The sequence below is a fragment of the Arabidopsis thaliana genome, chromosome 3 (genome assembly GCF_000001735.4).
Source record: "Arabidopsis thaliana chromosome 3, partial sequence".
NCBI lineage: Eukaryota > Viridiplantae > Streptophyta > Magnoliopsida > Brassicales > Brassicaceae > Arabidopsis > Arabidopsis thaliana.
In genome coordinates, this window is record NC_003074.8 from 1,548,839 (window position 1) to 1,561,602 (window position 12,764).

The 12,764-nt window shown below is 36.5% G+C and overlaps 2 protein-coding genes and 1 pseudogene across 6 annotated transcripts; 2 read left to right on the forward strand and 1 right to left on the reverse strand.

Moving 5' to 3' along the window:
- Positions 1 to 607: 607 nt before the first annotated feature.
- Positions 608 to 5,381, forward strand: AT3G05400 (Major facilitator superfamily protein). Of its 2 annotated transcripts, NM_111413.5 has the most exons (17): positions 608 to 992; positions 1,575 to 1,637; positions 1,898 to 1,987; positions 2,106 to 2,165; positions 2,303 to 2,368; positions 2,445 to 2,510; positions 2,602 to 2,677; positions 2,777 to 2,841; positions 2,942 to 3,034; positions 3,196 to 3,276; positions 3,393 to 3,477; positions 3,566 to 3,609; positions 3,752 to 3,814; positions 3,923 to 4,036; positions 4,315 to 4,374; positions 4,483 to 4,597; positions 4,986 to 5,381. In NM_111413.5, exons 1-17 carry the CDS (start codon positions 864 to 866, stop codon positions 5,102 to 5,104), a joined length of 1,389 nt encoding a protein of 462 aa, NP_187191.2. In that variant the 5' UTR covers positions 608 to 863; the 3' UTR covers positions 5,105 to 5,381. The 2 variants fall into 2 exon arrangements, with proteins under 2 accessions (NP_187191.2, NP_001189814.1); NM_001202885.1 differs by lacking the exon at positions 2,106 to 2,165 and having other exon boundaries at positions 829 to 992; positions 4,986 to 5,338.
- A 453-nt stretch (positions 5,382 to 5,834) lies between these two features.
- On the forward strand, positions 5,835 to 12,697 carry AT3G05410 (Photosystem II reaction center PsbP family protein; the record flags this gene model as incomplete). Of its 3 annotated transcripts, none has more annotated exons than NM_001161120.2 (3): positions 5,835 to 6,263; positions 6,347 to 6,557; positions 12,306 to 12,697. In NM_001161120.2, exons 1-3 carry the CDS (start codon positions 5,945 to 5,947, stop codon positions 12,616 to 12,618), a joined length of 843 nt encoding a protein of 280 aa, NP_001154592.1. In that variant the 5' UTR covers positions 5,835 to 5,944. The 3 variants fall into 3 exon arrangements, with proteins under 3 accessions (NP_001154592.1, NP_001326810.1, NP_187192.1); NM_001337583.1 differs by lacking the exon at positions 12,306 to 12,697 and adding an exon at positions 6,810 to 6,894 and having other exon boundaries at positions 5,862 to 6,263; NM_111414.2 differs by lacking the exon at positions 12,306 to 12,697 and having other exon boundaries at positions 5,862 to 6,263; positions 6,347 to 6,661.
- On the reverse strand, positions 6,699 to 11,750 carry AT3G05415 (annotated as a pseudogene; the record flags this gene model as incomplete). The annotated part of the gene is made up of 1 exon: positions 6,699 to 11,750.
- Positions 12,698 to 12,764: the final 67 nt, after the last annotated feature.

A 12,764-nucleotide genomic window follows, 5' to 3' on the forward strand; every position in this document is an offset into this window, starting at 1 on the left:
ACTTAAATCTTGACGATGAAAAACAAAAACAATCATGATGATGAGTGTGATGCGATGATTAGGTGGAAGTTCAAAATACGTCTTTTCTTCCCACCTATTGATTAGACCTTTGATTTTTTTGGGGCGTCTTGGTTCAATGAATCGAGTTTCAACACCCAACGTTGTTTTGTGCGATAAATTTTGTTTTTTAAGTACCGTCAAATTATAACTATGACAGAATTTTTAAAACGATATAGCTACAATTGATTAATCAATCTAGTATATTCAAGCTTTCGACATCATAAACCAGCACTAAATTTAATTCAAGACAGTGAATAACAAGAGCCACACCCACATGTGTACTATGGTTTCGTGATTGTCTCGAACTAAAATGACGTGTCCGTTCTTCTCTCCTTTTATTTTTTTCTTCTTTACGAAAAAATGATTGAACCTTTTTTTATATTGCACTTCAACGGTTTTCACAAGTTGATGTTTCTGTCTTATAGTCCATAAATAAGTTCGAACAAGAAAAATGGCAACCGACGATTTTAGGCTAACGGCCTTATTGTTGAGGGAATCTTATTCAGATGAATGACTTAAACAGCATATAACCAAAGCAAACCGGATCCTTAAACCAAAATGTAATAAACCGTACGCTGGTTGATACAAACAATGAACATGAACCTAGACTCAATAAAAACCAGATGCATTTACATCACAACATAGCATGATATTTATTTCCATCTTTGTGGTTAACCAATCCTAGCTATTATACTAGCTAGCTAGTCTATATATCATAGGGAAGAGAAAGAAAAAACATTCTACTTCACGCAAATATTTTATCTCTTTGTTTCTTGTTCTTAATTAGGGTTTGATTGAAGAAAATGGAAGGAGAGAATAATATGGAGAAAGGATTGTTATTGGCAAAAAAGGAAGACAGTGCAAATACAACTCCACTTCTTATCTTCTCCACCTTCATCATTGTCTCTGCCTCCTTCACCTTTGGCGCTGCCGTATGTACCCATCTCTCTCTCTCTCTCTAGCTCTCTATTTCTTCTCTATATATGCACTCTCATATAGATGTTCCTATTAATTAGAACCAAATTCCAGATCTAGGCCAGAGGTATAATGAGCTAAGGAACAGATTCAAACCACCAACTTCTTTTCTTTAGCATTAATGTTATATACTAAACTTTATTGTCTTTCAACAAGATTGTTGTTTAGAAATTATTTTAACGCAGATAATCAAAACCATGATGATTTTTGGCCTCAGATTTGTAATACTTAATTTCGAATTAAAAGCTAAGTTTATATATATTGACAAAAGATGAAAAAGGTAATAATATAGTTTCTATACTATATATTATCTCTTCATATCTTCAATCTTGTGGACCTCGAAAATGTTGGATTGATAGTACGTGCTACCTATAGCCATATCTTATCTCGACATCTCTTTTAAATTTCAAGTTTCTAACCACAGTAAAGGTTAAAAAAAAATTCAAGTAATTGTATTAAAGTAAGAGTTTATAACTTCATTATGTATATAGAGTTAAAAAAGAACAACTTAATTATTTCTATCATCTTATGGTTCACAGATAGGTTATACTGCAGATACAATGTCCTCCATTATGTCAGACTTGGATCTTTCTCTCGCACAAGTAAGTCCAACTTTCATCACAATTTTTATGGGAAACAACATTAATATAATTTTTCAGTCAATTCTTCCAATTTTACAAGTGGATGGATACACGCAAACGTATACGTATTTTGTTGAAACTACTAGTTACATCGCTTTTTTTTTATATCAAATGAAAAATTATTTAGGGGTAACAAAATAGAAAAAGTTGACTACTGTACGAGCTCATATTGTTACAGTGATGACTAGTTAATTTTAATTTCTTGAGAACTATGTTTACAGTTTTCGCTGTTTGGTTCGTTGTCGACGTTTGGAGGAATGATCGGTGCAATATTCAGCGCCAAAGCTGCAAGTGCCTTCGGTCATAAAATGGTAAGTATCAATTATTCTCAAAATCACCCCTATCTTTCTTTTATTTTGTCGTAAGCCCAAAAATTTATATCGTAAATTTCTACACCCTCATTTTTTTTTGTCTTACAATATTTCTTAGACGTTGTGGGTGGCTGATTTATTCTGCATAACTGGTTGGCTTGCAATTTCACTAGCCAAGGTTCCCTCCATAACTTATATTCTTCTTTATTTTTGCAAGTTTAACAAAATTGTATATTTTATCACCATTTTAGTAATATAGTCTATGTTTTTTTGTAGTATATAATTCTTATTTTAAATTTCTTTTTTGGCACACAGGATATTATTTGGCTTGACATGGGGCGATTTTTGGTGGGAATTGGAGTTGGTCTCATTAGCTACGTGGTAAAGCTATTTCCTGAAAAGATGACAAAAAAAATATATATATATATCGTCGTAACCATAAATATTTTCTGTATAGGTTCCTGTATATATTGCAGAAATAACACCCAAGCACGTAAGAGGGGCTTTTACATTTAGCAATCAGGTGACTTACCTATTTAAAATCGAAGTTTAGACGTATATTATCATTTTATACATAAATTTGACTTATTTATTCTAACATCAATACTTCACAGCTTTTGCAAAACTGTGGAGTTGCAGTCGTATATTACTTTGGAAATTTCTTGTCATGGAGAACTTTAGCCATAATAGGTGATTCATTCCCATCAACTATCCCGATTTTAAAGATTCATTTCTCCTGATTATTATTTTATTTGCCCTAAACTAAAATATAGATATCTAATTAACCAGGTAGTATTCCATGTTGGATACAAGTTATTGGTTTGTTCTTCATACCTGAGTCTCCAAGATGGCTGGTTAGTCATATAAATCAATCGTGAAAAACTTATATCCATGAACATGATTGTTGTAATTTGTAAGTAAATATATAATAATATATGAACATAATATTTACAGGCGAAAAAAGGTCGTGATAAAGAATGTGAAGAAGTTCTTCAAAAGTTAAGAGGAAGAAAATACGATATTGTGCCTGAAGCTTGCGAAATCAAGGTACTCATACGTACAAATCAGTCCCACAAAATACAGATGTTTGACATAAATATATTTAAAATCACTTGTAGTCTTGTAGATCATTCATTCACCAAAAGAAAAAAGAAAAACAATCTACTCCTAAGCAAAAATTCTCACTTATACTTGTTTTAAATTTGTAGATTTCAGTTGAAGCTTCGAAGAAAAATTCGAATATCAACATTCGTAGTCTTTTCGAAAAGAGATATGCTCATCAACTTACAGTAAGAAAAGAAGAGTTTTATTCATTCATTAAATATATTCTAGTGATCTTGATTTTTATATAAGAACTGAATAACAAATTATTTGTTTTGTTTGGATTCGGTTGATTTTTGTTTAGATCGGCATTGGTTTGATGCTTCTGCAACAGTTATGTGGAACTGCAGGAATAAGTTCTTACGGAAGCACTCTATTTAAACTTGCCGGTAATCAGATTTATTTCCTAATTGAATTGTTTATAATTTAGTTAGGAATTTGTTTTTTGCTTTTCAAACTAATCCTTTGATTTTCTAGGGTTTCCTGCTCGGATTGGGATGATGGTGTTATCTCTTATCGTCGTACGTAAAAATTTATTAGATAGATATTTTTCTGTTTTAAATGCACTTTGACAAAAGAAAAAAAAAATATTATATATGATTGCTTCATTAATTGTATTCTCACATCCTGACCCCAATTTCTTATTAATGATCATATGCATAGGTACCAAAATCTTTAATGGGTCTAATCCTCGTGGATCGATGGGGAAGACGCCCACTTCTTATGGTTAGAAAAATTTAAATCTTTTAGGTTCAGTCTATCTTTTTTTTTACTGTGCAAGTAAAATAGTCCATAAATAAGATAAATTTTTATTTTCATACATCGAATTTGCAGACTTCAGCGTTGGGGTTGTGTTTAAGCTGTATCACATTGGCAGTAGCGTTTGGAGTTAAAGATGTCCCGGGAATTGGAAAAATTACTCCAATTTTCTGTTTCATTGGAATATTGGTAAGTTTTTCACTATTTGAATTTCACTCTAATTTATAATCTAAAAACTCTATCAAACTATATATTTACACAAACTTCAAATGTGTTATTCTGTTTTTCTTTAATATCTCAAGTACACTAAACCAAATTAGACAGCCATTTTTTTTAGGCAATCATACTTGATCAAAAATAATATGAAAGTCAAAACTCACAATATATATATATATATATATATATATATTGATTATTGTTAAATTTTCAAAATTTTGACTAGCTATAACAATTTATCATTCAAACAGTCGTTTACGATGATGTTCGCAATTGGAATGGGAGCGTTACCATGGATTATAATGTCTGAGGTATACACATATGAGCAAACATACTATTTTACAGATGTTTTTGGATTATAGTCATACCGATGATCATTTGTTAATTATTATTATTTATGTTAATTACTTTCTTGGCAGATATTTCCAATGGATATAAAGGTATTAGCTGGGAGTTTAGTGACCATAGCAAATTGGTTCACTGGTTGGATCGCCAACTATGCTTTCAATTTTATGTTGGTTTGGAGCCCAAGCGGTGAGTAACATAAAGCATATACACATTCGATTACAAATCAAAATATTCTATTAGTTTTACTTGAATAAACCGAAGCAAATATATATACAAATGCATAAATGATTTGCTAAATCCTAAATCGCTGCCTAGGCATGTAGGCATGCATGCAAGTCTTTTGTTTAATTCTTTCATGCATGCAAGTATACCGTATACGTCTCTAGTTTTTCTTTTATAACTTTTTCTTTTAAGGATGTTAATTTTTCTTTCATATGTTAAATTTGAATTAACTAGACTAACATGTTCTTTTTTCTTTTTGTATATATATAATACTAGACTAACATGCTTAATCGTGTGCTATAAGAAAAAAGCAATGGCTAATCCTGTCTATATAAATAAAAATAACTTGCAGGGACTTTTATAATATCCGCTATAATCTGTGGAGCAACAATTGTATTCACATGGTGCTTGGTGCCGGAGACTCGAAGATTAACGTTAGAAGAAATCCAACTGTCGTTTGTCAATGTTTAGGGTTCATCGGAAGCATTCATATATACATCATAAAGGTTGATATACTACATCATTTGCTACATATAATTCGGCTTCGATCGTATCCATAAATTATTTGATTAATTCAATATAATTAACTAAAGTTTCCATTGTTTAGTTGAACTCATTGAAGATTAGTTTATTTGTATACATATATATATATATATACTATTGTTTTTCTTCGGTAACAGTGCTGATTAAAATTCGAATGATGATATGCAGCCCTTACCACTTCTATAAAGTATAAACTACTATCGACCATCTTTTTATTTATTTTATTTTGGAGTTCTTACATTCATCATTATAATACACATGATCCTTAAAGCATATAGTGTGGTATATGTTAAAACAGAACAAACTACTTATATCACCATTTTGAACCTGTTTTTAGAAAATCCTTCTTTAAAAATTCAATGCTTTTTTCTTTTTCTTAACTCAAGTTCATTTCACCAATTAATAAGAGCACAATTCCTCCTCCAATAGATTATTCTCGATAAGAATTCACAAACATATTGATACATAATATATAACTTATCTAAATATAAAAAAAATTGGGTTGAAGTGTATACATGTTAAGTTTAGTGAAGTACTGAAAAGTATTAATGATTAAGGGTCTCTAAGTAAATTAAAGGATAGTGAAGTACTGAAAAGCAATTCATATTTTTGGGAGAGCGATTCTCTTTAAACGCTGCCGTTCGGCTGTTGTTCTAAACGCCACCGTTGGTAATTGTATTAAAACGTTGTCGTATAATCTCCCTCTCGAGGTGATAAGAGAGTCGACGGCAACACTCAGCGACCTCACTTAACGAACAGAGACGAGAAATGTCTCTGAAACCTTATTTCTCTCTACTATACTCATCTCCCACTAATGTAAAACTTTCCAACTTCTTAATCGCTCAACAACCCTCCGGTGACCTGAAAACTACCCCGGCCGAGGAGTTTTCTCCACTGGTTGAGAAATTCAACCGACGGCTTCTTCTGGGTGTAGGATCGTCCTCTGTTCTTGCGATTGGTGCGAATTTCGGAGGAACCACGAGTTTTATACTCGGTTTATCGCCAGGGATAGGCCGGAATCTAAAACTCGACGTCATTTATCCGATTGGAGGATATAGCAGATGTATCGATACGGTTGAAGGATTCGGTTAGTAAGTCATCGAATTTCTCCGGTTTAAGATATTACCAATTGGAAGATAAATCAAATGATTGTCAATTTTGTAATCACAGAATTTATATATCCGGCTACGTGGGTTGGAGACCAGACGCTTTTGTATAGAGCGGCGGAGAAGTCAGAACGGGAGAATTCGCTAGACCTTCCTCCGGCAAGAAACAGTCGCCGGAAAAACGTTAATGAACCGGTTGTTGCATTTGGACCGCCCGGTTCGACCGGTGAGCTTAATGTCAGTGTTATCGTTTCCCCTGTCTCACCCAGTTTCTCGTAAGTAAAAACATCATTCTTTTTTTTTTTTTTTTTTTTTGAAAGAATGTAAAAATATATTCACCCAAAAAAACGATTGTTACAATGAATGCGACATGATTTAAAAGAATCTAAAAGAGTTAAGAACAATTAGAATGATTTCTAGCTATGGATTTGAAACCAAAACTGCAGCCCGCCTTGGAGTCGTGTATTCCCAGACTTTATAGCCGTGCTGAATCTGTTTCGAATATTCTTGTCGATGATCTTTGCAAGTTGCGTTACCGGGATAGCAAGCCCCCCATGTCGCCTACTATTACGCTCTCGCCATAAACTGTGGATCGTTGCTTGGAAAGTATAACGAAGAGTGAAGAGATGTAGATACGGACGGGATGTATCCAGCAGATGTGGAGTGATAAGGCTCCAACTCGAGATGCGTCGACCATGAAGAAGACCTTTTGTCAAAGAGCACCAGATTTGAGAGGAAAAGGGACACGAAAAAAAAAGGTGATCTCGTGTCTCCAATTCCTCATCACAGAACACACAACTATGCCAAGCTTCAGAATTCCATTTGCGGAGTTTATCACCCGTCGCAAGTCTGTTCTGAAAAACAAGCCAAGTGATGAACGAGAATTTCGGAGTAGCAGAAGAGAACCAGACTCCCCGATACCAATCGCAGCTTGGGTTTATGGTTCTTATTCGCTGCCAAGTAGTTGAAGAAGAGAAAGAGCACTTAAAGCTGTCCTCCTTTTGTTTCCAAAGTGAGCGATCACTCTCCGTGCCTCTGTCTTGTATAGCCAACGCTATGTAATTCTCAATCTGATTTAAAAGATCCACTCTATGTCTCTTTCTCCGATGAGTATTCATGACCTCAGCAACTGTAGCATGACTCGCAATACCCAGATCTATTATTCCCCGTGGCCCTAACAGTTGATGAAGTCTGCCAAGCGGACACCAATGATCATACCAAAAGGATGTGGAAGTTCCAGAACGTACTTCCATTCGATGGAGTTGACTAGCTTTGTCTCTCTGCTGAAGTATTTTTTTCCAAATCCAAGATCCCATACAAGAATTTCCCTTAACAGACCAAAACGATTCCTTACGTATCAAGTTTTTAGAGAGCCATTGAACCCACAAAGAATCCCGAGCCGACAGTATTCTCCATATAAGCTTCAAAAGACTAACCTCATTCGTTTCTTTTAAAGTCTTTAAACCCAGCCCTCCTTCTTTTTTTGGCTTACACACTTCCGACCAAGCTACTTTAGCTCTCTTAGCATTGAGTTCAGGACCAGACCACAAAAAAGCTGAAAACAACTTCTCTATCTCAACAAGACAAGCCTTCGGCAATCGAAAAACAGAGAACCAAAAGTTAATGATGCTAGAAAGAACAGACTTGATCAGTTGTAATCTACCCGCAAAAGACAAGAACCGAGTGGTCCAGGATGTAATGCGAGTTCGTATCTTCTCAACAAGAGGAAGATAATCCATCTGCGACATTCGCTTAGTAAGTAGAGGCAGGCCAAGATATTTAACCGGTAATGTACCTAACGCAAAAGGAAACTGTTGAAGAATAGCTTCCTTAGCTCGTGGAGAGATTCCTGCCATGAAGGCTGTTGATTTCTCCAAGCTTATCTTTAACCCTGACATAGCCGCGAACCTATCAAAAACTTCAAGAGTGCCCTTGATGGATTTAGTAGTTCCATCTGAGAACACCATTATATCATCGGCAAAACACAAGTGTGTGAGACTCATATTACGACACCGAGGATGATAACCAATCCGTTTTCCCTCAGCTGCCTTGTCAAGCATACAAGAGAGAACGTTCATACAGATGACAAAGAGGTATGGAGATAAAGAACAGCCCTGGCGAAGACCCCGTTCACTGCGGAAAAAACCCGAGAGCTCTCCATTCACCTGAACCGAAAAAGAAGCAGTACTTATGCAGAGTTCAATCCAATGGATAAAAATATCTGGTAAGCACATAGCTTTTAGAATATTTATCAGAAAAGGCCATTGTACAGAGTCAAAAGCTTTCGAGATATCAATCTTAAGAGCACTCCGGCTAGATATTGAATCCTTATGGTAATCCTTCACTAGTTCTGAAGCTAGCAACAGATTTTCCATCATCAATCGGTCTTTAATAAAAGCAGATTGATTTGGCGCAATAGAGGCAGGGAGGATTTCTTTGAGCCGATTAGCCATAAGCTTCGAGACGACCTTGTACAACACATTGCAGCAAGAAATTGGGCGATAATCTTTCATACCACTAACCTCCTGCTTCTTAGGAATTAAAGCTAGAATCGTGGTGTTTACACCTTTTGGCAGGAAACCCTTCAGAAAGAAAGATTGTATAGCGATTACAAAGTCTTTACCCAAAACCGGCCAAGCATGTATGAAGAATTCCACTGTATAACCATCGGGACCTGGAGATTTATGCTGCGGCATAGAGAATAGAACCTTTCTTATTTCCTCTTCAGTGACATCTCTCAATAATCTTTCGTGATCCAAAATTGAACTACGATAAGATAAGAGACTCTGGATTTCGCTGACACTAGAGCCCTCAAAATCCTCTGGCTTAGCTTGTAAGAACCTTTTAAAAAACTGCACGGCTTCCTCTTTTATATCCTCTTGGCTCGTACGCACAATGCCATCAGAACATAAAATTTCTCGGATTGAATTCATGGCGATCCTGGCCTTAACACTATTGTGAAAATACTTATTATTTAGGTCTCCTACATCCAACCAATGCAACTTAGATTTTTGCTGCAAATAACCTTCTTCCAAGACTGCTAGAGAATTCCATTGAGTGTAAGCTTGATTTTCTTCTGCAATTGCTTCAGAAGAAGCTGTTTCCAAAGCGAGTTTCTGCTTCTCACATAAGGATGTATAGGCTTGATCCACACGAACAGACAGATTATGAAGCTTATTTCGACCTAGAGACTTGAGAATAGGCTTTAGACTCTTTAGCTTTTTCGAAAATCGAAACATAGCAGAGGTTGAATGATAAAGCACGGGAGTACCAGCCCAAAAGTCTTGGACAGTTTGCAAAAACTCAGGCATTGTGGTGAGGACATTATTAAACTTGAAAGGACCTTTTGGTATCGGAGTTGCAGAGGCCAACGTTACTCTACACCGCAAATGATCCGAGCACCCTCCTGCTTCAAAAGTGCCATAAGCCGCAGGAAATTTACGATTCCATTCTTCATTAACAAGAACTCTGTCCAACTTTTTATTTATTATCCCCTCTTCTCTCTTGTTTGACCAAGTAAACACCGGACCATGATAGCTCATATCAGCTAGAGAGCAGTCTCTAACGACTTCTTGGAAATCTCGCATACCCTGCGGAATAAAAGGTGAAGTAACAAAATTTGAATGCTCCTCCCCCTCCAGAATTTCATTAAAATCACCAAGAATCATCCAACTTTTGGTACGGAACATTGGCATATTGTAATGATTTCTCAAGTCTTCCCAAAGTTCCCGCCTCTCATCCACATAGTTTGAAGCATAGATAAAAGAAACCAAAAATTCCTCTGCATTCTCTTCAGTCAAAACAGAGCAAGTAATCATTTGTCCACTTTTATAAACCGGAGTGACACGAACCGAACTCTTCCAAATAACCCAAATTCGTCCCAAACGATGGTGTTCATAGTTAGTCATAGAAGACCACCCAGGAAATACCTTAGAAATGATCTTGCTAGCACTAGTTTCATCCACCCTCGTTTCTAATAAACCCCCAAAAGTTAAAGACTCCTTTCTCACCCAATCACGAACAACGGAATGTTTATTTGATTTGTTAAAACCGCGCACATTCCAGAAGAACCCCGACATTTAATGATGTTTTTTGGAGTTTCTTCTGCTCGAATTGCTGGAGACATTGTCTCTAGCTTTTTGAGTAAAAGACTCCGAAAGGACTTTGTGTGAACTCTTGGAGGAGCGAGGAAGATTTACTCTCACCGCTCCTGCTTTCTCTTTATCCGAAGTGGAATTCTTTTCGATCGCTTGAGTAGAGACAACGTCATCAATAGAGTTCGTTCGCTCCGTCTCAATGACTTCCTCTGAGGAGATTGTGGGGAACTCATCTTTATCCCCATTCTCCTCCTGATCACTCAGGACAGAGTACCGAGAAGAGGATAAAATTGTTGCTTGGCCAAAAGTTAATGGTTTCCCATTTGACTTTTCTGTACTTTTGCTTCCTTTACCTGGGGAGACTATGGACCAACCATCTCCTTCCGACTGAGATTCTGGTGGTACCACCTTCTCTGCTACCACTTGTTGTTCAAAAACCTCCTGAGAAATCAAAATCGAGTTCTGAATCCCATCCTCTTTATTCCCACTATTAGCTGACTCATGGTCAGCAACTCTCACTGTGGTAGCAGAAGCAGAAGGATCCGCTAAAACTTCACCTTCTTCTAGCTCACTTTCTATCACCAGCGCTGGAGGCTTGAGCTTACTCACACAAACATCCACTAGGTGACCCCACTTACTACAACAAGTGCATTTGGGAGGCAACCAGGGGTAAATAAACTCCACGATAACATCTTTTTCCTCCTCAATTTTGAACCTGTGACACTTTGGAACGTCTTGCGAAAGATTTACTTCAACAAAAACTTTAGCTTCATCAAACTTTGTGCATAATTCTGTTTCAGGATGTAACCGTATTGGATTTCCTACTGAACTTGTAATAAAACTCAAACCATCCCAGGAGAACATGGAATGAGGAACATTCTTCACTGTGACCCACAACGGCATTGTTTTAATCTCTGGCTGGGCTTCTTCTTTAATCGGAGACCACTTGGCAACAATCATTGGTAAACCAGCAATGTTCCACATCCCTCTTCTGACTATTCTCGAACGCGTGGCGGAGTCACGGATTCGAAACTTTACTGAAGTAGAGTCTATCTCATAGACGTCAATCTTAATTGCTTTGTCCCCAAGAGTCCAGATCTTATTGACTATGACATGGATCTTAGCGACATGCGGAGCTTGTGATGGGAACCGTCCCACCAGAAAATCATCCCAGAGAGGGACAGATTCAGTGATAACTTCTTTCGGAACTGCAATGGTTGGGACACCGTCTTGCACAGAGACTTCATATTCATCTTTTTTCAGAGAAGGCCGTTTAGTAACTACTGCTGCATAGGACTTTTGCTGGACAGATCCAGATGGAGAACCAACTGTTCCTGCCTCAGAAGAGACTGGTAAAACCTGGTCGGACATGAGAAACCGACGGCAAGCCGCCGCTGAAACCCTAGCTTGCTGAAAAAGAATGAAAACCCTAGTCGCCAAGAAAATCGCCCTAGAGCTGACGTGTCATTAAAAAAAAAAAACATCATTCTTATAGTAGAAACATTTGATTGTTCTGTGGTAACTGGTAACGACTAAGTGATATGGTTTACTAGATCTTGCAAACAAATCTAATTGATCATGAGAAAAAATTGTAAGACTAGATCGATTATTTTAGTGGTCTAACAACTAGTTTCAAAGTTGTAATTTTCAAGATTGTTTATTACATTTAGTACATGTTTGAAGTGAAACAATATATCTCAATGTAAGTACATGATTCTCTTTACTACTTTGAATCTATCACAGAAGTTAGTGCAGACACCCGATTCGCTATGATTGTTAAGATCATAAAGTGACCTAGATCGATGAGCATCAATGTTTTTTTTTTTCTTTTGCCAATAAGCATCAATGTTTTCTTGACGAGCAATTGTCATTTTATTTCAAGAAGCGGAATCTGTTTTATGAAAGTGTTTATTGTTTACGATATAGAATCGAAGCGTTTGGAGGGCCAAAAGAAGTAGGAGAGGCAATAGTAAGAACAGTGACAGGATCTGGTCAACGAGCAGATTTGAAAGGAACTTTGCTAGAATCAAGTATCAGACAAGATTCAGAGAGAAACTTGAAGTACTACGAGTTGGAGTTTAAAGTCGAATCACCTCTTTTCCGGCGGCATAATGTAGCCGTTTGTTGCGCTCACAGTGGCCGGCTTTATACACTGAACGCTCAAGCGCCAGAGTCAGCTTGGTCAGAGGTGAAATCGGAAATTTACACTACTGCGAAATCGTTCAATATAATTTCTTGAATGTAAAGGATCGGAAAACAAATTGTAAAAACCCAAAAAGAAACAAGATACTACAAAGCAAAGCTTATTTTTTCTTCATATTGATAGGGTCTCTTTGTTTTTCTTAATTAATTCACACTATTGAGTTGATTACGATGATTAAGGTC